The sequence below is a fragment of the Rana temporaria genome, chromosome 2 (genome assembly GCF_905171775.1).
Source record: "Rana temporaria chromosome 2, aRanTem1.1, whole genome shotgun sequence".
Lineage (NCBI taxonomy): Eukaryota > Metazoa > Chordata > Amphibia > Anura > Ranidae > Rana > Rana temporaria.
This window is the reverse complement of record NC_053490.1, coordinates 384,093,068-384,115,851: the sequence shown is the minus strand read 5'-3', so window position 1 is coordinate 384,115,851 and position 22,784 is coordinate 384,093,068. Positions and strand designations below refer to the sequence as shown.

Genomic DNA, 22,784 nt, shown 5'->3' with positions numbered 1-22,784 from the left:
CCCCCCCATCCCCCCCTCCCAACTGCTACCTTAAGAAGCGTACTACCCTATTTACTGATCTGTTAATCGCGAAGAGAGGAGGCCGTTTACCTTTTCATTTATCTCTTTGTATTGGTATCGGAGGCCAAAAGTTCCTGGAAAGTGTGTCGCCTTAAAGGAGCTCCCGGCAATCTCACCCCTACCGTGACGGATAGCAACCGTTTCCAGCGGGGGGGTGTGATATCCCGTAGGATCTGTCGTCGGATTCCCCTATAAGGTATTCCCAGCAGCCCTCTGCCACGGTCCCCATATTCTAGCAAATTTCCCGTAATTCCCCTGTCTAGTGAAGTACACTCTTTCGCTTGAAATTGTTAATTTCATAGTTGCTATCCAGTTTTCTGCTGACGGAGGAGTCTGTGCCTGCCATTTTTGAGCTATCAACTTTCGTGCCTGGAAGAGGCATCTCAATACTGCTTCCAGGTTGCCTTGGGCTACTCTTGTGTCCTCTATGAATCCCAAGAGACAAATCCTAGCCACTGGGTCGAGGGAGGTTCCAAATATCTCATTTATCCTTTCTATTATTTCAACCCAGAAACTATAGAGCTTGGGGCACTTCCAGACCATGTGTATGAGATCCCCTTTATCTTTGCATCTTGGGCATTCATTATTTTGTCTCCACCCAAATTTAAACATTTTATGCGGGGTATGGTATACCCTATGTAGTAAAAACAGGTGGGACAATCTTTGGGCAGGGGCGATTGAGACCGAGGCACCTTGTTGAAGGATCCTCTCCCACTGTTCGGAAGATATTATTCCCACGTCTCTTTCCCACGCCGCTTTACTCTTGAGCGGACCCGCTCTACTTATCGCTCTAACACCCAAGCTATCATACATTGCTGATATCAAGCCCATAGCTGTCCTTGCCTTGATTAATTTAAGAAGGACGGGGATCTGGGCCCATGTAACTATTTGGGAACTGAATTGTGCTTGGATAGCATGACGAACCTGTAAGTACTTAAAAAATGTTTTGTTTGGAATATTAAATTCCCTTGCTAATTCTAAGAATGTTTTCAAGGTATTACCCTCAAACAGGTGCTTTAGGCGGTCTATACCTTGTCTCCTCCACTCTCCCGGTTCTTCTGTAGTTATTACTTCCTGTAAGTTGTTATTTTTCCATAAGGGGGAAAATTCTGTTGGACCTACATACCCCAGTAATGCCTTTGTAATATGCCATACTTTAAGAGCTAGTTTTATGGTCATGTATTTATGGGGGAAGAAATCTGCTTCTAAAGCTTCCACTAGCAATTTATGGGGGTTTCCTGTTAGCATCAGCTGGCTAATGGTTCCCTCTCCCTCAGCGGTTCCACACCCCGCCAGTTGTTGCAATTGTGACGCTATAAAATATAGCCTTGGGTGTGGAACCGCCATACCCCCTTCTTTTACAGGGAGTTGAAGTGTTTGCAGACTTATCCTGGCTTGACCTCCCTTCCATATAAGTTCTCTAAATAGCGATTCTATGTTTTGGAACCACTTTTGTCCTAGCCATATTGGCGAGTTATGTAGCAGATATAATAATTGCGGTTGCCATAGCATTTTTATTAAGTTACATCTTCCTGCTACGGACAGAGGAAGTCTTTTCCAGATATCGCATTTATTTTTCCATTTCAGTAGCAACGGATCTAGATTTAAGTTAGCATATTGGGTAACGTCCTTCGTTATCCAGATCCCTAAATATTTAAATTTTTGGACCACGCTTAGTTGTGAGGCGCCAGGCAGAAACTGAAGATCAACTGGATCCAATGGTAGCAAAGCGGATTTTTCCCAGTTGATTGTCAGTCCTGAGAACTGGCCGAATTCGTCTACCAGTTGCATCACTTTATCTAGTTTAGTTTCAACATTGCCTAGGAAAAACCAAAACGTCGTCTGCGAAAAGTGCGATCTTATTTTCCCCCTGGTGTCTTCTAAACCCCATTATGTCCGACCTCGCCCTGACCATAATTGCAAGTGGTTCCATAGCGAGGGCGAATAGAAGGGGGGATAGAGGACACCCCTGCCTCGTCCCTCGCTCCAGCTGGAAAACTTCAGACGTCTCATTATTTATTCTAACTTTAGCTCTTGGTTCACTATACAGCAATTTAACCCATCAGATAAAGCGAGGTCCGATGCCGAAGCTCTCTAGTACTTTCCATAAGTATGTCCATTCGAGGCTATCGAAAGCCTTGGCAGCATCAAGAGATAGCACCGCCCTGGGCCCCACGTTATCCGTTGGTATTTGAATATTTAAAAACGTTCTTCTAATGTTGATACTTGTATAAACCCTGACTGGTCTGGGTGGATAAGGTTACTGATAAATCTATTTAGGCGTGTTGCAAGGATTTTAGCTAAGATCTTAACATCGGTAGATAGCAGAGAAATTGGGCGATAGGATGAGGGCATCAGTTTATCTTTTCCCTCCTTGTGAATTACTATGATAGTCGCTTCCGACATTGAACGGGGGAGTGTCCCTCCCCTTTCAGCCCCCTCCAGGGTCCTCAGCAATTCTGGGAGCAATATCTCGCCAAATTTCTTGTATACCTCAATAGGCAGCCCATCTGGGCCCAGAGATTTCTGGTTTGGCATCTCGATTACTGCTTGCTGTATTTCGTTTAGGGTAATTGGTGCCTCTAGGACCTGTCTATCTTTATCTGGCAGGGTAGGGACTACTATTTTCTGGAAAAACTTTTCCATTGCTCCTCTCCCAGCCCCCCCTTTAGATTTGTACAATGCCTTATAATACTCGGAGAACATTTGTAGCACCACCTGGCCATCAGTAGAGATTTCTCCCCCGCTATTGTCCTTATTGCAAGGACATTTGACGGGGGGGAGTTAGTTCTACTTAGGAGAGATAGCATCCGCCCTACCTTCTCTCCCTCTCCAAACTGGCACTGTCTTTGTAGTTAATTCTACTTTAACCTAAGCAGAAAAATGACAACTTTTAAAAGGAATGTAGTCAATACATAGTCAAACATATAAAACTCTTTGATATAAACAAATAAACTCAAGTCCAAAAAGGAAATCCTTTTCTTACTGTATTGATAGGAAAATCTAGTATTTAATTAATTATTATTGAGTTTAGCTTTATATTTGCGTAAAGACTCATCACACCTTTCCATGTCAGGAGGGAATCATCTACAGGTATGTAGCTCTTTGAAACCACCACAAGAGGGCAATCTACTCCATAGATTACAGCTCTTTCTGTTTCCCTATAAATACATTATACATGCTCAGATTATATTTTGCTCTTTTGGCTGCTCCATGTATTGAAGATAATATTTCCCCCAAACAGAAAAAAAGTGTTTAATAGTAAACTTCAAACAATCTAATGAATTTTTTGGTAACCCTCAATTTTCTCTAAAAGAACAAAAGGCAAAACCTTTTTGTGAAAGACTATTTACAAAAACAAAGCTATTCTTCAGCCGTTCTGACATGTTGGGGATGCACTTAGGTCTCGTATAATTTTTAAATATGAATAAAAATTTAAGTCATTCTGTTAAAATTGTGGTTTTAAGCTGGGTCACTATTTCTCATATCTTCTGTATTTTCTCTATTTTTAGGCTTTATTCACATGGACACTAAGCCCTGTACACGTGTTGTGAGCCATTTGTTTATCTTTTTAGAGTAGCATAGCAGGCCATAAGGTGTTTGGACACCCTGGAGTTCATAAAGATTGGCACAGACAGATTTTGCTAAAGTGTCTCTCATGCATTCCAAAAGTGGTGCAGAATGAGCCAAATTCATGTACCTGTCTAGAACGTGTACTTTGGTGAATTTTGTGCATTCTACAACACTTTTAGAATGCACATGAGACACTTTTGCAAAACCTGCGCCAGTTTCTTTCTGTACACCAAAAGACAGTTGGTCTTAATTAGCTCCACTTTTGTTTTCAATTTGTTTTTATTAGTCTTTTTCTTAAGTACAAAAAAATTTAAACATTTACATTCAAACAAGATTCTAGCACATTATATATCTACTCCTACTCATTATTCAATATATAGAACCGTGATCAATGTCCATAACTCTCATTACCTTTAAGACAAAATTTCTTACAAAATATACCTACATATATCCTACTGTCTTCCATTTGCTTTCATCCTCATACTCATTTATCTCTCACCAGACACTCAACAACAAGAAAAAAAAAAAAAAAAAAAAGGAAACCCACATCCCTACCGTTCTCTCCCCTTCAATTTTATACTTAATTTTCATATCCTCTTCATTCTCTTCCTTACTCTCCCTTTATAGATATTCTATCATTCTTTTTGAGAACCAAAATTCGTCCCATTTTTGCCATATTTCTGTCATTTGACTATTTATGTATCCTTCTTCTCTTATCTGTCTGTCCATATATTGTATACATGTAAGCTACAAATTGTCAGTATATTATTTTGAATTTGGTACATTCATTGCACCACAACATGAAATAAGCTCATTTTAGGACTACCTGAATTTGGTGCAAGAGTTGCTGTCAGATTTTAATGTGTTGTATATGATTCTTTAATTTGGCACAATATATTAACAAGAGGATTAACTCCAGAAAAGTGGCACAGCAGCTTTATTGAGTTCCCCCCACTGTCTGTATTCGGGGCCATGCACCCATCCTTGCATACCTCTCAAATACAGTTGGGCAGGTGAGTCCATACACCCACTTAATTCATTTATATGAGCTGTTTGTGTACAGCTCCATTCTGCTTAAAAAAAAAATCAAAACAGGTCTTCACAATGCAGAAGGGTTCTACGTCCATGTGAAAGTGTTATAGGTCATGTTGGCAGCATTAACCCTCCAAATATTATTTCTGTGTGGGATATGTTTAAAAGAATTGTTATTCTCATTCATTTGGCTACTTTTATTGTCTATATCCCCTCCTCTATTAACACCCATATCTCCTTTTTATTCCTCTGGTGTGATAGATAATTCCTGACAGCTTATTATTTTTTACTGATGTAGTGCTACCCCTTCAAGAGCCACTGAGTTTACCTGGTCCTTTCCTGAACAGTACACAGACTGCCATTCACCTAAGCAACAGCCCATACACTCCGGCTCCAATAAACAGTCAAGGTTTATCTTTATGTAGTTTATTGCTTGTAAATTTGTAAGAGGGACTGGAGGATAGGATACTCAAAAAATGCTCAGCATTAACCAGTATACAGAGGACAGGTCTTCTAACAGTTATGTAATGGTTAACAGTGAACAGTCCAAGGCCCCATAGCTGTGGACCATGGGGCAAGAATTTGGGCATCTGGTTACTCTGCGACAGTGTGCAATGTTTGGTAGCATCCAGCACTCAGCTTCAGGAATCAGCTTAAAGCGGAGCTCCACCCTAAAGTGGAACTCACGCTGATTGGAACCCTCCGGTGTCACATTTGACACCTTTCAGGGGGGAGGGGGGTGCAGATACCTGTCTAAAGACAGGTATTTGCACCCACTTCCAGCCACACAGTTTCGGGTAAACTGCGGGCAGAACGCCACCTCCCGTCCTCCCCCCGTTGTGCTTGGGAGCCAATCAGTGGCGCAGCGCAACTCGCGCATGCACCGTAGGGAACCGGGTAGTGAAGCCGGAGCACTTCACTTCCTGGTTCCCTCACTGAGGATGGCGGGGGGAGCAGCAGAGTGACGAGCGATCGCTCGTCCTCTGCTGCAGACATCGCTGGACTCCAGGACAGGTAAGTGTCCTAATATTAAAAGTCAGCAGCTGCAGTATTTATAGCTGCTGGCTTTTAATATTTTTTTTTCATGGCACATCCGCTTTAAAGTTACTACTCAGGAGTTGCCAGGACAGTTGCCTCCTTCCAGCTTCCTCCAGACACAACTCAGTGAGTGAGATGACACCTCTTTTGCCCTGTACACACAAGCGGAATTTCTGTTGGAAAAAAGTTGGATAGTTTTTCCAACGGAATTCCGCTCAAGCTTGGCTTGCATACACACGGTCACACAAAAGTTCTCTGAACTTTCGAGCGTTAAGAACCATGTGGACAAAGGAGTGCAGCGCTCTGATACAATCAAAATAAATGTGACAATGAAGTCAGAAAAATAGTTTTTGCATAAACAAAATAAATGAAAAATGCACATGAAAAGGAAAAAATACGTCAAACAATATACATATAAAGTCCAAATGGTGCCACGTGATGAGTGAATATCATATAGTCCAAAGACCAATCAACTCAAACCGGAATCGAGTGATTTAAAACAATAACTTTCAGTGATGAAGCGAATGTGAATGGAGTTAGAATTCCAAATAAAGAAAGAAATCCCACCACCGGTATAGATGCAGGCTTACCAGAATGAATGGACTCTGTGAAAATTACTTTTCCAGAGTCGATCGGGCTTGATAAGTGTTTGAACACTAGGTATGAAGTCTCTGCAGGATGGGAATATGGGTGGATGGATGTGAAGCGAAATTCCTGGAACATGGAACCAGACTGGAGAACCTCTCACTCAGGAATTGCAGGAGATAAACATCCGTGTTTACAGATCCCACATGAATGTAAAAAAGAGAAGGGGGGACGCCATAGTGTGACACAGTAAAAATCAATCAAAATTTAATAAAAAATGTGCACTTACATATCGGTAAGGAATACAGCGCATATCAGGAAAACGATGGCAACAATGAGGTCATCCCTGATGCATTTCGTGCCAACACACGTTTTCAAAGGGGTATCGGAAGCGTTAAGAACCAGGTGACGTACAACACTACGATGAGGCAAGAAAAAGAAGTTCAATGCTTCCGAGCTCTCTATCTAAGTTCGTCGGAAATTTCGACAGAAAAAGTCCAATGGGGCATACACACGGTCGGAATATGCGATGAAATGCTCCCATCTGAGTTTTTCCATCGGAAATTCCAACCGTGTGTAAGCGTCTTTAGTACTGGTGTTCTGTCAAAATAGCCAACACATCGAAATCTCAAACTATGTCACTTTCAGTGACTCTCCAGCAGCAGAGAGTTAGCTCTACTGGCCATTCACTCGTGTGCACCTAACAGAAACCCCTGGCAGCTGTTGGAGGGTCCTCTTTCCATCCATATCTCCATTGTAACAGGAAGGGCAAGCTTACAGATATAAGAACTGCATTGGGGAACACTGTGATTGGATTCTCTATGACCATTCACAGCTATCCCAATGTAAAGAGCCACTTTGGACTGGCTCTGTATATGAGGGAAATTATTAAAACTAGAGAAGACACAACCTGTTGTAGCTGTGCATAGCAGCCAGTGAGCTTCTATCTTTTATTTTCAAACCTTGCCTAAACAAGATGAAGTTAGAATCTGATTGGTTGTCATATACAGCTGCTCCAAATTCTGTCTGCTCTAGTTATGATTAGTTACCCTCCCAGTGTCTCGGTTTGGCTCAGTTCACATTAATGGTGCTGGATAAAGCACCATGGGGCGGTCGCTACACCCATTAATGGGTGTAGCGACCGCCCCATGGTGCTTTATCCAGCACCATTAATACACTGTAAATGGCACTGGGTAAAAAACTGCCCACAACTTCCCCATCATACATGCCTCTACGATTAAGCCCTACACGGGTGAAACATGTTAGAGAGGTTTTCCTGTTGGATGGAAAGACAGCTGAAGCCATTTTGTGATCATTTGTTTTGTGATTCGCTACATTGTTGTGTGGTCCTGTAAAACCTTTGTAACTGATAGGAAAAAGTTACTCTTTCTAAAGAAAACGAGGGGGTGTGTGTTACTTAATTCTCTAGCAAATTTTATGATATAAAAATTATTGTAATAAAACATTGGGGCATTTTAAGGAAGGAATTGCATCTTATCTAATCTATTGCCAGAATGCAACCTGTAACCCTAATGTTAAAACCTTTGCCATTGCAAGGCATATTATCCTCATACTGAGGGTATAAGATCCTCTTTTTCACATTCTGTTTTCTAAAAGGGATGTGGGCGTATGTGGGTGTGGGGGGGGAGCAATCAGAATCTGAAAACCCCCTTTAAAATTAGGGGCCTCCAGATACCTGGCACCCAAGAATGCCCAGTGTGCATGAAGTTTACTTTGCCCTCAGTGGTAACACTGGTCTACTGTAATCCTATTTCAAAATTGACTATCTTGAAGTGAAATCTGGTTACTGTAAAAGATTGAAAGTTTGGATCAGTCTTGGGCACATGCTGGTTAGCTGAATCATTTGATGTCTCACTTCTTTCTCTTTGGAAATCCAGAGAAAGCATCTTTGCAGACTGTTGTGGTCATTAGAAGGGGGCCCGACACTTACAATTATATTTGATATTGATTCTAGTGTAAGGTGACCAGATTTTTAAAATGAAATCCGGGGACATTTTTTTACTTTATTAGTAATAGCGGCAATCGGCGCCACCCACCTCACAACCTTTCGAGTCTTACTCTCTGGGCCCCGGTTACTACTAGGTGGGGAGCGGAGAAAGATCACTCTGCCAGGGAATGCAAGGAGATAAGCAGGCAGGCGGCAGGCCGGGACTTGAGCCAAGGCAGAAGAACATGCGAGCGAAGCTGAATGGGCACCCGAAACTAAAGAAATATTCCCTCCTCTCCGACCAGCACATGATCATCAGAAAGGGGCACAGATAATGGAAGACATAGACCCCCCCTAAGCTAGTAGGAGTGCGGGGGGGGGGGTGTAATTTAGAAATATTTTTTTTATTCTGCACTGCACTGCACTATTCTTTGAAATTGCCCCAGTCCCTGTCCAATCCAGGGACAAAACCGGGGACAACCTTGATCAGGGGACAGTGTTCTCAATCAGGGGACTGTCCCTGGAAACCGGGGGGTGTCTGGTCACCCTATTCTAGTGCAAAAGAATGGTAATCTATAAAAGTAAATTGTAAATGATCTCCAAATAAACTGATATCTTCTGTTCGCTGTTCGTTACTGCTGCTTGTATTGCTTTCTTAACTCTTTAATGAGGTAAAAACAAACCTTAACGCCTAAACACTCTTTTGAAACTTTGACATGTGTTAGCCACTTAAGGACCAGGCCTATTTTCATAGCTCCCAACTGTCCCTAATTTTGAGGGACTGTCCCTCATTTGGAACAATATCCCTCTGTCCCTCTTTCCTCATTTGTCCCTCATTTTGGTCTGATCTATACAGTAGTGTATTTAAGTTTTGTGCTGCCCTAGGCCTTACTAAACTCGTGCAATCCCTAATTTAAATATGACCCATCCCTTCCTGTCAAGGCCACACTCCTTTCTGTTTAAGACCTGTGCTAAAAAATTTGAGTGGGGACACTAGTTCTGAAGGCCTGGGGTGGGCAATGGATTTCCTTAATTTGCATAGATCTCCTCTGACTTCCTGTTTAGCTGTGGGGCACGAAGTGAAGGGAAATCTCTGCAATGGGACAGGGATGGTAAAAAATAAACTGGCAGGGGCTATAACCCTCCCCTACTCTATCCAAAATGAAAAAAAAATTGCCTATAGTTCTACTTTAAGCACGAATTTCTGATAACTTTATGGAGAGGACTAAAAAGATATAACCATGCCAATGGTGCAGCATAAAACATATATCACAGTGAGGAAGGTTTGTGGTCCAAGATGATAGGACAGTCAAAATTAAAAGCAGCACCCCCCCCCCCCCCACAGTTGCGGTATGCCAGCCTCCTGAATACCGGAAGCAGTGCGGCCACTTTATGGGCGTGCTAGACTAATTTGCCTCTCAGCCCAGTTCACCCCATAAGACTGGCGCTACACTAACAGTGTAGTGCAAGCCAACGGGGACCCTTTCCGTGCTGCCACCTTGCTGGCCTAGGCCAGAATACAGCGTTGGATCTATATAGTCGTATATAAAATGCACTTTTTATCTTTCAAAAAAGTGTTTTCCAGAGCTAAACCTTTCATCCAATTTGTAAATTGCTGCTTTTGTAAATTCCAAAAGCCAATATAAAGGAATAGTAGTGGTAAAAAAAGCACTTGTGGGTTTAACCAATAATTTTTTTGGGGGGTGTGGCAGGGGGTGTGTACTATGCCTACATACTTTTGCTAATAGGTGTCCCTCATTCCTATTTCAGAAAGTTGGGAGGTATGTATTTTTCAAACTTTTTTTTTGCTAGAAAATTACTTAGAACCCCAAACATTTTACAGTATATATTTTTTGAAACACCCTAGAGAATAAAATGGCGGTTGTTGCAATACTTTATGTTACACTGAATTTGCGCAGTGGTCTTACAAACGCAATTGTTTTGGAAAAAAATAAAAAAATGTGAATAAAAAAAAAAGAATGAGTGAATGATAATGTTAAACCGAGTAAATTGATACCCAACATGTCATGCTTCAAAAATGTGCCCACCCGTGGAATGGTGACAAAGTTTGGCCTTAAAAATCTCCATCTGCAACGTTTAAAAATTTCTACAGGTTACCAGTTTTGAGTTACAGAGGAGGTATTTTGCTAGAATTATTGTTCTCGCTCTAACGATCATGACAAAATCTCACATGTGTGGATAGAACACCGGTTTCATATGTAGGTGCGCCTTACATATGCATTCGCTTCTGCACACGAGCTCGGCGGAAGGGGCGCTTTAAATTTTTAATTATTTTTTTCTTCTTTATTTTACTTGTTATTTTTTATTTTGACACTGTCCATTTAAAAAAAAAATAGTCACTTTTATTTCTATTACAAGGAATGTAAACATCCCTTGTGATAGAAAGAAAGCATGACAGGACCACTTTAACCGCTTAAGGACCGCCGTACGATCATTTACGTCGACAGACGAGTGGTGGTGCCCTGCAAATCGCGAGCTATATGACCATGCCCGTGGGACCCACAGACTCAATGTCCGCCGGTGTCCGGTGATCGTGTCACGGAGCTGAAGAACAGGGAGATGTCAGTGTAAACACAACATCTCCCCGTTCTTCCTAGTGACATGTCACTGATCGTCTGTTCCCTGTCATCGGGAGCAGCGATCAGTGACATGTCATTTGTAGCCACGCCCCCAGTTATTATCACTCCCTAGGACACACTTAATCCCTTCCTTGCCCCCTACAGGTTAACCCGTTCGCTGCCAGTGCCTTTATTACAGTAATCAGTGCATTTTTATAGCACTGATCGCTGTAAAAATGACACTGGTCCCAAAATGGTGTCAAAAGTGTCCGATGTGTCCGCCATAATGTCGCTGTCATGATAAAAATCGCTGATCGCCGCCATTACTAGTAAAAAAATATATTAATAAAAATGCCATAAAACTATCCCCTATTTTGTAGACGCTATAACTTTTGCGCAAACCAAAGTGATCTTGTGGGGATTCCGCTGCAGAGACCACTTTTATCCTGAAGAGGACCGCCCGCCGTTTTTTAAAAATACCGGGGTTATGGCAGCTATCTGCTGCCATAACAACAGTATTAAATGTCAAAGTACCAATGTATAACGATGGCGGATGGTCCGCAAATCCTTAGCAAACTGTCCAGATCATTGCAACTACAGAGTGTACTAAGATGAATTATATCTTGTTTTTTTTTTTTTTTTTCAGGACAAACTGGGCCTACCTTTGGTGGTAAAATATCTCCTTATCATTTTATATTGATAAGTGGTGGCTTGCATCGAGACTTTATTATCATTTATATGGTCCTTTGGATTATTTTATGTAGGGAGAACAAAAAGACTCCGGAACATTTTGCAAATATTAAAAAGGGTTTTAAATATAATTTAAAGAAAAGCATGATCATGATCCATCCTTACTACAATTCTGTGAGATTGACTGTATATATCCATCTTGGAGGGGCTCAAACTGGGTGAGGGATTTGTCCCAAAGGGAAACTCGTGGATTTTTTTGTTGAAATACCTCTTTCCCAGAGGGTTGAACATCGAGGTCAACCTCAACTGCTTCATTAATAATTTTTAGTTTTTAATAAGTATAATTTATGATTAGGCCGAATTAGACTTTGTGTAGTAGCAATACAGAAATGAGATTTTGCAGAATTGTTGCGTGGATGAAGTATTTAATTTATGCATGCAACCTTTAATGAACATATATAACTTATGAAGAATAATAGTAGTTGTAACATGTAGGGAAATAAAGGAGTGGTATGAGATAGGTTACAGTTACTACAGTTACAGTTACTACCTACCAGTGGATGTTTACTAGTGTAACATCATCTCACTCACCTTGAGTTCATTTATAATTTTTTTACTATTTAATTTTTAATTTTGGCTACATATATTGTGATCTTCTCATTTTTTGGTTTCCCTGGAAATGGGGAATCATTTGTAGATAATTATATTGATATCTATGCATCATTTCAGCCATGTAACTAAAATAGTAATTTTATTATATTTTATGATACTTGATTTTTTAACATTATCGACAGGTATCTGGAGATGTGCACCTTTAGGGTGCTACCACGGTGCGATATTCAGCTGCCGATATGCCTAACTAATTATGAAGTGTATAGAGCATGAGAAATCTGTTTGCGCTTGTGATGTATCCTTGTATATTATTCCTCTGTCCGCCTGGAATCGATGTAGCAGGGTCATTGCGGAAATGGGGACATGAGGTGTGCGCAGGCGCAGTCTGTACACTTCCGTACGTGATTGATGTGAGGGTATAAGAAGACTGATTGCCATGCTGTGCAGCCAATCCCATGATTAAGTCTGTATGATGAAACATGTCGGGGCATGTCGGCAATCATCATGACTAACATTTGACGCGATACGCTGAACCAGGAAGTAGAGGTCTGAGGAGTGGGTGAGAGTGAGACAGCATCTGCACACCTCGGGTCTGCCGTGACCACAATACACCACTTTGGACTTTTATGGAAGACTTGCTGTGGTATTTTTTTATGTCTTTTTTTAATCCAACCTAAACACACTGACACTACTACTGATGCCGACATTAAGTAAAACATTTTTTTTAATCACTCCTAAAAACACTGACGTGCTCCTTTGGCCAGGACCCTGACACTAAGCACAAGTCCTGATCAAACTATTTTATCCTTATTTATTTTTTACATTCTTCTCTTCACTTTATTTATTTATTGTTACATTCTTCTCTTTTGGCTAGGAAAAAAGATTAAATGGGGGGAATGTATTGGAACTGGAGCAGTCAAAATCTGGAGCAGCTGTGCATGGTGGTCAATCAGCTTCTATCTTCAGCTTGTTTAATTAAAGTGGAGTTTCGCCCCCCCCCCCCCCACCTCAAAAAATAAATAAAAGTCATCAGCTGCACATACTGTAGCTGCTGACTTTTAATTATAGGACACTTACCTGTCCTGGAATCCAGCAATATTGGCACCCCAGCCGATGTTTCCATCAGATCTCGGATGCTGCCGCTGTAATTCGTGGTAAGGGAAACCGGCTGTGCAGCCAAATGGCGGAGGAAGCACCCGAGAGCTGGGTGCTGCCGCCACCAGCTCTCAGGTGCTGCCGCCGCCATTTGTGATAAGGGAGACCGGCAGTGAAGCCTTTCGGCCTCACAGTCAGTTCCCTACTGTGCATGTGTGAAGCATGCTGCTCTTTCTGGCCTGGCAGTGGGGGAAGGAGGAGGGGGGTGAACTTCTGAGTGATCTCGTCGTAGAGAGAACTCTCGAAAGTGAGGATGGGTACCTGTAAAACAGGGACCCCCTCCCCTAAATGTGGCATGTATGGGGGGGGGACAGATAAGTGGAGCTTTCACTGTTAGGTGGAACTCTGCTTTAACCACTTAACCCCCGGACCATATTGCTGCCCAAAGGCCAGAGCACTTTTTGCGATTCGGCACTGCGTCGCTTTAACTGACAATTGCGCGGTCGTGCGACGTGGCTCCCAAACAAAATTGACGTCCTTTTTTCCCCACAAATAGAGCTTTCTTTTGGTGGTATTTGATCACCTCTGCGGTTTTTCGTTTTTGCGCTATAAACAAAAATAGAGCGACAATTTTGAAGAAAATTTCTATTTTTTACTTTTTGCTATAATAAATATCTCCCAAAAATATATAAAAAAACATATTGTTTTCTCAGTTTAGGCCGATACGTATTCGTCTACATATTTTTCAAAAAAAAAAATTGCAATAAGCGTTTATTGATTGGTTTGCGCAAAAGTTATAGCGTTTACAAAATAGGGGGTATTTTTATGGCATTTTTATTAATATTTTTTTTTTACTAGTAATGGCGGCGATCAGCGTTTTTTTGTTGGTACTGCGACATTATGGCGGACACTTCGGACACTTTTGACACATTTTTGGGACCATTGGCATTTTTATAGCGATCAGTGCTATAAAAATGCATTAGATTACTATAAAAATGCCACTGGCAGTGAAGGGGTTAACACTAGGGGGCGGGGAAGGGGTTAAGTATGTTCCCTGGGTGTGTTCTAACTGTAGGGGGGTGGCCTCACTAGGGGAAATGACTGATCTTCTGTTCATACATTGTATGAACAGAAGATCAGCATTTCTCCCCCTGACAGGACCGGGAGCTGTGTGATTACACACACAGCTCCCGGTCCCCGCTCTGTAACGAGCGATCGTGTGTGCCCGGCGGCGATTGTGCCCGCCGGGCACGCGCACGGGAGTCGGGGGCCTGCGCAAGAGCCGACCCTAGTGGCCTGCGCGAGAGACGGCGTTATACGACGGGCTCTCGCGCAGGGGAGCCGACTTGCCGCCGTAAAAGGACGGTGGGCGGTCGGCAAGCAGTTAAGCTTCGAAAAGGAAAGATTGAAGCTGATTGGTTGTCTTGCACTGCTGCTTCATATTCTGTCTGCTCCAGTTTTGATACATACAGAATACAGGAGTGAGTTCACAGGGTGATCACTGTGATAGCCAGTCACAAGCTTTCACAGTGAGCTGAGCGTGTAAAGAAGATTTATGGGGGGCTCCTCTAAAATATATTGCATTTATACTATTGCATGCTTGCACTGGTGTACAGATAAAATACACTTTATTTGAGAAAGTCTTAACTCCTAAATCCATTGCACAGGAAAGTGCGGATACAAAAGTTTAGTGTGTATCCTAAATCTTAAAACATCCTCATCCTCAATAAAACATTGCACACAGTTGCGTTAGATGTGAATATTACATGCTAATAAACGTGGACGTGGTGCACTTACCCAAAAGGTATTCATTGACACAGATAACCAGGATTAGAGATCCCAACAGGTACTTTATTCCAATCATTGTTGATCCCTATTGAAGAGACAGGATGACTGTTATGTTGTGTTAAATTCTGCAGCTCTGACTTAAAAAAAAAAAAAAAGATAAGTGCACTAAACCAAATATACTGGTTTATAGGGGGTTTCCCTTTGATGAAGTCAGAACAGACCAAACATGTAGGGTGCCTGACGTTGGCAATGAGTAGGAACTGTGTCCTGTAATTTTTGCTGTTTTTGTGATTTGGGAAGGACTGGAGCAGCTGTGTATCTTTGCCAACACAACTATATGCTTGATTTTAATGTGGTTGTAAAGGCAGAAGTTTTTTTTTTTTTTATCTTGACGCATTCTATGCATTGAGATAAAAATCCTTCTATGTGCAATGCATCAGCCCCTCTAAAACTTACCTGAGCCCCTCTTTATCCAGCTATGTCCATGAGTGCCTTCTGGGACTCTCCCTCTGATTGGCTGAGAAACAACAGCGACATCATTGGCTCCCGCTGCTGTCAATCAAACTCAGAGAGAGAGGGGGTGTGGCTGACCCGCAGCTTTGTGTCTGAATGGATACACAAAGCTACAGCTTGGCTCGGGTGCTTGCTGTGGGGGAGCTCAACAGGAGGGAGGGGCCAGGAGCTCCAGCTAGGGACCCAAGAAAAGGAGGATCCGGGCTGCCCTGCACAAAACCACTCCACAGAGCAGGCAAGTATAACATGTTTATTATTTTAATAGAAAAAAAAAACACAAGACTTTACAATCACTTTAACCACTTCAATACAGGGTACTTTCCCCCCTTCCTGCCCAGACCAATTTTCAGCTTTCAGCGCTGTCACATTTTAAATGACAATTGCGTGGTCATGCAACGCTGTACCCATACAACATTTTTATCATTTTGTTCCCACAAATAGACCTTTCTTTTGGTGGTATTTGATCACCACTGTGGGTTTTTATTTTTTGCTAAACAAATAAAAAAAATTTGAAAAAAAAAAGAATTTTCTTTGTTTCTGTTATAACATTTTATAAATAAGTATGTTTTCTCCTTCACTGATGGGCACTGATAAGGCAGCACTGATGGGCACTGATGAGGTGGCACTAATGAGGTGGCACTGATAGGCACTGATGATGAGGCACTAATTTGCAGCACTGATGGGCACTGATAGGTGGCACTGATATGCAGCACTGATGGGCATTAATAGGCAGCACTGACGGGCACTCATAGGTGGCAGTGATGGGCACTGATAGGCAACACCGATGGTCACTGAAAGGCCACTCTGATGGGCCCTTATAGGTGGCACTTATGGGCACTTATAGGTGGAACTGATGGGCACTGATAGACAGAATTGATGGGCACTGATAGTTGGCTCTGATTCTATTCTTGGAAGAATAATATTGGTGATAGGAACTTTTTAGTCATTACACCATTGGATTGTTTTATTTGAACTTATTTCATTTTAAATTAATTTTTGTTAAAAACATTTTAATCAGATGATATCTTGATATTCACATCAAATCCAGCTGCTGATATGATAGCTATCAATTATATTTTTAATGATTTTCAAATATTTTCAGGTCTCAGAATAAATTTCTCCAAAAGTAATATATTACCTTTAAGCTCTTTAAAACAGAAACACTGGATTTCTTTATCTCCTTTTACAATAGCCTCTAGGTATTTTACCTATTTAGGTAAACAAATAGAGAACCCTCAATAATTTATCACTTATACTAACCACCTATTTTTGCTAGAATACAAATTTTCATTTATCACCACAACAAAGGAAATCTCTCTTGAAGAACTGGCATAAAGATTTTTCAGATGAAGATCTAGCAGCAAAAATTATGGACGGATACCATAAAACTTGTTACCTAATAGTGAAAATTGTGCAAAGTGAAGCTTTACCACATTTACTAAGATCTAGAGCAACTGCACTTTGCTAAGTGCACAGTCTATTTGCTTTTAGTAGATCAACCCCATAGTGTTCAACGTTTCAATATACATTAATGCCTTCAAATCTTTTTTTTACTATTGCTATCATTGGTGGAGTGGAGGATGTCCAGTATTGCTTTGCAGGCAGCCAAGAGAAAAAGCAGCGTCCACTTGGAGATGGTAGATTTACAGGATTTTCCTTTAACCTGCCTGGCGGTATTCCCGAGTCTGACTCGGGGTTAGATTTTCCTGCTGCGAGCGGTAACCCCGAGTCAGACTCGGGCTTGCCTCGCTAGATCCACAGGCTTCGTTTACTTACCTTGTCCCTGGATCCAGCGATGCCACCGCGCTGTGTGAGCGAGCGGGACCTCGCTCGATTCACACAGTGCCTCTGTGTGACGCCGATCTCCGTTCCCTGCGACGTTACGACGCACGGGGACGGAGAACGGCGCCAAATTCAAAAAAGTAAACAAACACATTACATACAGTATACTGTAATCTTATAGATTACAGTACTGTATGTAAAAAAAACACACACCCCTTGTCCCTAGTGGTCTGTCCTGTGTCATGCATGTCATTTTATATCATAAAAACGTTTCTTTCTCCCTGCAAACTGTAGATTGTCCATAGCAACCAAAAGTGTCCCTTTATGTCAAAAATAGTTTTAGATCAGCTAAAAAACAGCGATAATAAATTATAATCACTTGCAGAATTGTGCGATAGCGATTTGTGGGGAAATTCGTCATAAAAAAAAAAAAATAATGACAGCAACAATTCTGCAACTGAGCAAATTTCAGTGATTTTAATTTGATTACATTATTGAATAATTTTTATTATAATTATATTATTATTTGTTATAATTATTTATAATTATTTATTATATTATAATTTATAATTTTGTTTTTAAAAAAATGTCATACCCGGAATGCCTATTAGAATCTTGTTTGGTCAGATTTAAGTGAGTTATTTCTAAAAATTACAGACCTACAATATAAAACGCCAAATTTCCTTGCAAATAATGGTACCGCTTTCAGCATGTTTTTTCTGAAAGAATCATACCGTCAGGGAGGTTAAAGGGGTTGTGAAGGTTAATTTTTATTTTCTAAATAGGTTCCTTTAAGCTAGTGCATTGTTGGTTCACTTACCTTTTCCTTCCATTTCCCTTCTAAATGTCTGAATTTCTCACTTCCTGTTCCTCCTCCGTAAGCTTGCCCCCATCATCCGAGCTGTGTGTGTGTGTGAACATAGTGTCTCCCCGCAGGGATGTAGTCCCAAGGGAGGGGGCGAGCACTCTGACTAACCCCCAGCCAGAACGGCTCGGATGATGGGGGCAAGCTTACTGAGGAGAAACAGGAAGTGAGAAATTCAGACAAAGGAAAAAAACATAGAAGGGAAATCAAAGGAACAGGTAAGTCAACCAACAATGCACTAGCTTAAAGGAACCTATTTAGAAAATAAAAAATGATTTTATTTTTCTCCTATGAGCATTTCTCTAGCAATGTATAGTTATTACAATCCAATAAGATTGTTGATATTGTCTGGGCATTTCCAAAATGTGTTATTTTCCGTGAAACTTAATTTAACTTTATTAAGTTGAATTTTTTTTGTTAACTTTACCAACGGGGACATTAAAGTATATGTTTATACAGGGCTTTTTTTCAGGGGGAACTTGGGGGAACTCAGTTCCACCACCTTTGGCTCAGACCCTTTGGTGCCTGCTCATCACAATCACTTGTAAACATAGAAGTCTGGTTTCTGTGTTTAAAAGTAACAGCTCTGCACTCTGTGTGTAACCCCTGAACTCTGCACTCTGTATGTAATGCAATCCTGGTATTTAATGCCCCTTTAAGACCCTTCTACTGTTTGTGAAATCTGAACGGGGTCGTGGTTGAGTTCCGGCACCTATTTTCTTAGAAAAAAAGCTCTGTGTTTATATATTTAGCCTTATGCTGTAAAAAACATTGTTTCTTGAAAAATTAAAATAATTATTTTATTTGTATCTGTATTTCATTTTTTTTCTTTGTATTTTTATTACTGTTTTGTATTTGAGTATATGGGGCCAGATTCACAGCCAGCGGGCGCAACGTAACTTTTCTGATTTAAGTTACACCGCCGCAAATTACACAAGTTAGTGCCCGATCCACAAAGCACTTACCTGGAAATTTGCGGCGGTGTATCCTAAATCAGTCCGGCGCAAGGCGGGCCAATTCTAATGGGGCGTGGGTACCTACCGGAGCATGATGGGACGGTGATGCATATATAAATGGGATGCAAGGCGCGCTTCCATCATTACAGCGACAAGAAGCGACGAGGCAACATCGGAAGAGGGGAGAAGAACAGAAGACCCTGACGTCACAGAAGACCGCGCCGGCTGCCTGTTACTAATTGAGCTAACACACAAACATAGCAGGCAGCCAGCGCTGAAGAAGAAGGCACCGGACAGCTGCAGAAGAACCGGGGTTCGCCGAGTCAACAGCGGAAGAGGGGAGAAGATGGAAGAAGCCCCCCGGAGAGCGGAGAAGCCCCCCCCCGGAGAGCGGAAGAAGAAACCCCCCCCCGGAGAGTGGAAGAAGACCCCCGGAGAGTGGAAGACCCCCGGAGAGTGGAAGAAGCAGCCCCCCCTGGAAATAGAGCTAATAAAGAAGACAGGGGGGGCATCCGGAGCAGAATAATAAATTATTTTAAAAAGCCTTGTGTTGTGTGTTTACTAACTTTTACTTTTTGCCTCCAGGTGAATGGATAGGGGTACGATGTACCCCATATCCATTCACTTAGGGTGGGGGGCCGGTATCTGGGGGCCCCCTTATTAAAGGGGACTCCCAGATTCCGATAAGCCCCCGCCCGCAGACCCCGACAACCAACGGCAAGGGTTGTCGGGAAGAGGTCCTGTCCTCATCAACATGGGGACAGGGTGCTCTGGGGTGGGGGGGCCCGCAGTGCGCCCCCCTGCCCCAGAGCACCCAACCCCCCCATGTTGAGGGCATGCGGCCTGGCACGGCTCAGGAGGGGGGGGGGGCGCTCGCTCGTCCCCACTCCCTTCCTGACCGGCCGGGTAGCGTGCTTTGGATACGGGTCTGGTATGGATTGTAGGGGGACCCCCTACGTCAATTTTTCGGCGTGGGGGGGTCTCCTTACAACCCATACCAGACCTAAGGGCCTGGTATGCTCCTGGGGGGGGGAACCCATGCCGGTTTTTTCTTTGAAAATTGGCATGGAGTTCTCCCTCTCAGGAATGCATGCTGAGCGACGCTGTCATTTATTTTTATAATTATTTGTTTTCCCGGCGCGTCTTTTTTTTTTCACCCGTCGCAACTTTAGTGTCCCGTCGAAATTCTCAAAGCCGCCCGGCGTTAATTACGTTCGCGCGCTGCACGTCGGGAAAATGACGTCACACGCATGCGCAGTACGGCCGGCGCGGGAGCGCGCCTCATTTAAATTTTAAACGCCCCCAGGAGAGGAGGACCGCCTTACGACGGCGGCACTTAAGTTACACGGCCTGAAATTTCTAGGTAAGTGCTTTGACGATCGGGCACTTAGGTAGAAATTTTAAGTCAGTGTAACTTAACTGCTGAAATTTAAGTTAGGCAGGCTTTTTGAGAATTTGGCCCAATGTGTACTAACTTTACACTTTGTAAAAGGTACCCTATCTTTGCGATGGCAAACTCACACTTACGGCGATTAACAAAGGGAAAAAGCTTTGTGGATCTCCGTAAGTGCTAATTTGCATACCCGACGCTGGATTACGACGAGAAATGCCCCCAGCGGCGGCCGCAGTACTGCATCCTAAGATCCGACGGTGTAAAACAATTACACATGTCGGATCTTAGGGATATCTATGCGTAACTGAGTCTATGAATCAGCCGCATAGATAGAAACAGGGATACGACGGCGTATCAGCAGATACGCCTGCGTATCCCTTTTGTGAATCTGGCCCATTATTTGTTACTATTTGCTTGAAAAATGTATGAACTTTTATTTAATAAAAAATGTTCATGTATTGTTTGGAGGACTTTATTTGAACATAAAATTAATTAAAAGATTTATTCTGAATGAATTTTCATAAAGAATAATTCCAGTCACTAGACCCAAGTTATGTCCAGTACGTGTCCCACTCCTTATGGAGTGTTAAAATGCTGACAGTGGTTTCACACTCTGTCCAAAACTCTGTTCACTTTTCCAAATTCTGTCCCCAAACTAATTTTTTTTTATTGTTGTTGGGCTTTAGTCTTAAATTAGACAAATTATGTAAATAACCCATTCTACGCTGATGAATATAATAAATTGTGATAAAATTATATTGCAAAACAGTGAACCAAAAAACGTATTCTTCTACCAATAACCAGCTGCTCTAAAAAAAATATATAAAACACTAAGTCATATAACAAAATAATAATTACAGCGCTGATTCAATAATATGAATTATAGGCAACTCTCCAAGGAGCAATGACCACAAATGGCTAGTGATGAGTGAACCAAAGTTTGGATCTCCTGGAGATTTGCTGAACAAATAAAAAAACCTGCAAATCCAGAACTCCATTAAAATGTATGACATTTTTTTTAGGACAAAATGATTTCAAAATACATACAAAAATACAAAAATACATTTGGCAGGAAGACAATCTTTTTTAAAAGACAAAGGGCAATATTTACAATGCACAATTCCTTTACCCATTTCCCCCTCACACATGTACTATGGAGTTTTTAGATTTCTGTTATGGACCTGTTTATTTAGCAATACCTTTACAAAGTAATACATGTACTATATAAAGTAAAATATATATTTCTCCGGAAGGTTTTACCCCCTTAAACAGGCCATTTTTTTGGTGGGAACTGAGTAACTGACACTGACATCACCAGTGACACTAAGGCCCCATACTCACGAGCAAACATGTCTGCTGAAACTGGCCCGCAGGCCAGTTTCAGCAGACATGTTTGGTCGTGTGTGGGCGCGAGCGGGCCGAATTCCAGCAAACATTTGCCCGCCGGGCCTTTTCCCAGCAGACAAATATTCCTGGACTTGTTTTAAAACAGCCCGCTGGAATTCAGCCCGCTCGGACATGTACGGTCGTCAGTACAGACCTACCGTACATGTCCAGGCGCCCGCCGTCCCTCGCATGCGTCGAATGACTTTGACGCATGCGTGGAAGCATTTTAAAGGCGGGCCGCCCACGTCGCCGCGTCATTGTCGCGGCGACACCGCGTCATCGACGCGGCGACACCGCGGACACGCCCCGCGTATTGTTTACGCGCGGACTTCTGTACGATGGTGTGTACAACCATCGTACAGAAGCCCTCTGGCAGACATGTATGGTGAAAACGGTCCGACGGACCGCTTTCACCATACATGTTTGTCCGTGTGTACCCGGCCTAATACATTGATCAGTGCTAATACTATGCATTGTAACTATACTTCTGACACTGGCTTGGAAAAGGTTAACATCTCGGCTAATCAAGGGGTTAAATGTGTGCCTAACAATGTGCAATGTGTGCTGATTTTGACTAAAGACCTCAATGCTTTTTTTTGTAATATCTTCTTGCAAAAATGATTTGTGCAATCCTTAAAAAAAAGTAACAAAACTAGAAAAAAATGCACTGTTTTCTTTTTGGGCCAGTGTTCATTTAACCACTTAAGCCCCAGGCCACTTTTTGCGATTCAGCACTGCGTCGCTTTAACTGACAATTGCGCGGTCATGCGACTTGGCTCCCAAACATAATTGACGTATTTTTTTCCCACAAATAGAGATTTCTTTTGGTGGTATTTGATCACCTCTGCGGTTTTTATTTTATTTTAAACAAAAATAGAGCGACGATTTT

General features: G+C 42.1%; 1 protein-coding gene across 1 annotated transcript in view; it reads right to left on the bottom strand.

Moving 5' to 3' along the window:
- The window catches only part of LOC120927325 (protein DSE2-like), a 66,884-nt gene that overhangs the window by 37,505 nt on the left and 6,595 nt on the right, over positions 1 to 22,784 (bottom strand). The window contains exon 2 of the mRNA XM_040337914.1: positions 15,010 to 15,085. Within this exon, the coding sequence (XP_040193848.1) occupies positions 15,010 to 15,076 (67 nt within the window). The 5' untranslated portion in view covers positions 15,077 to 15,085. The remainder of the gene's footprint in view (positions 1 to 15,009; positions 15,086 to 22,784) is intronic.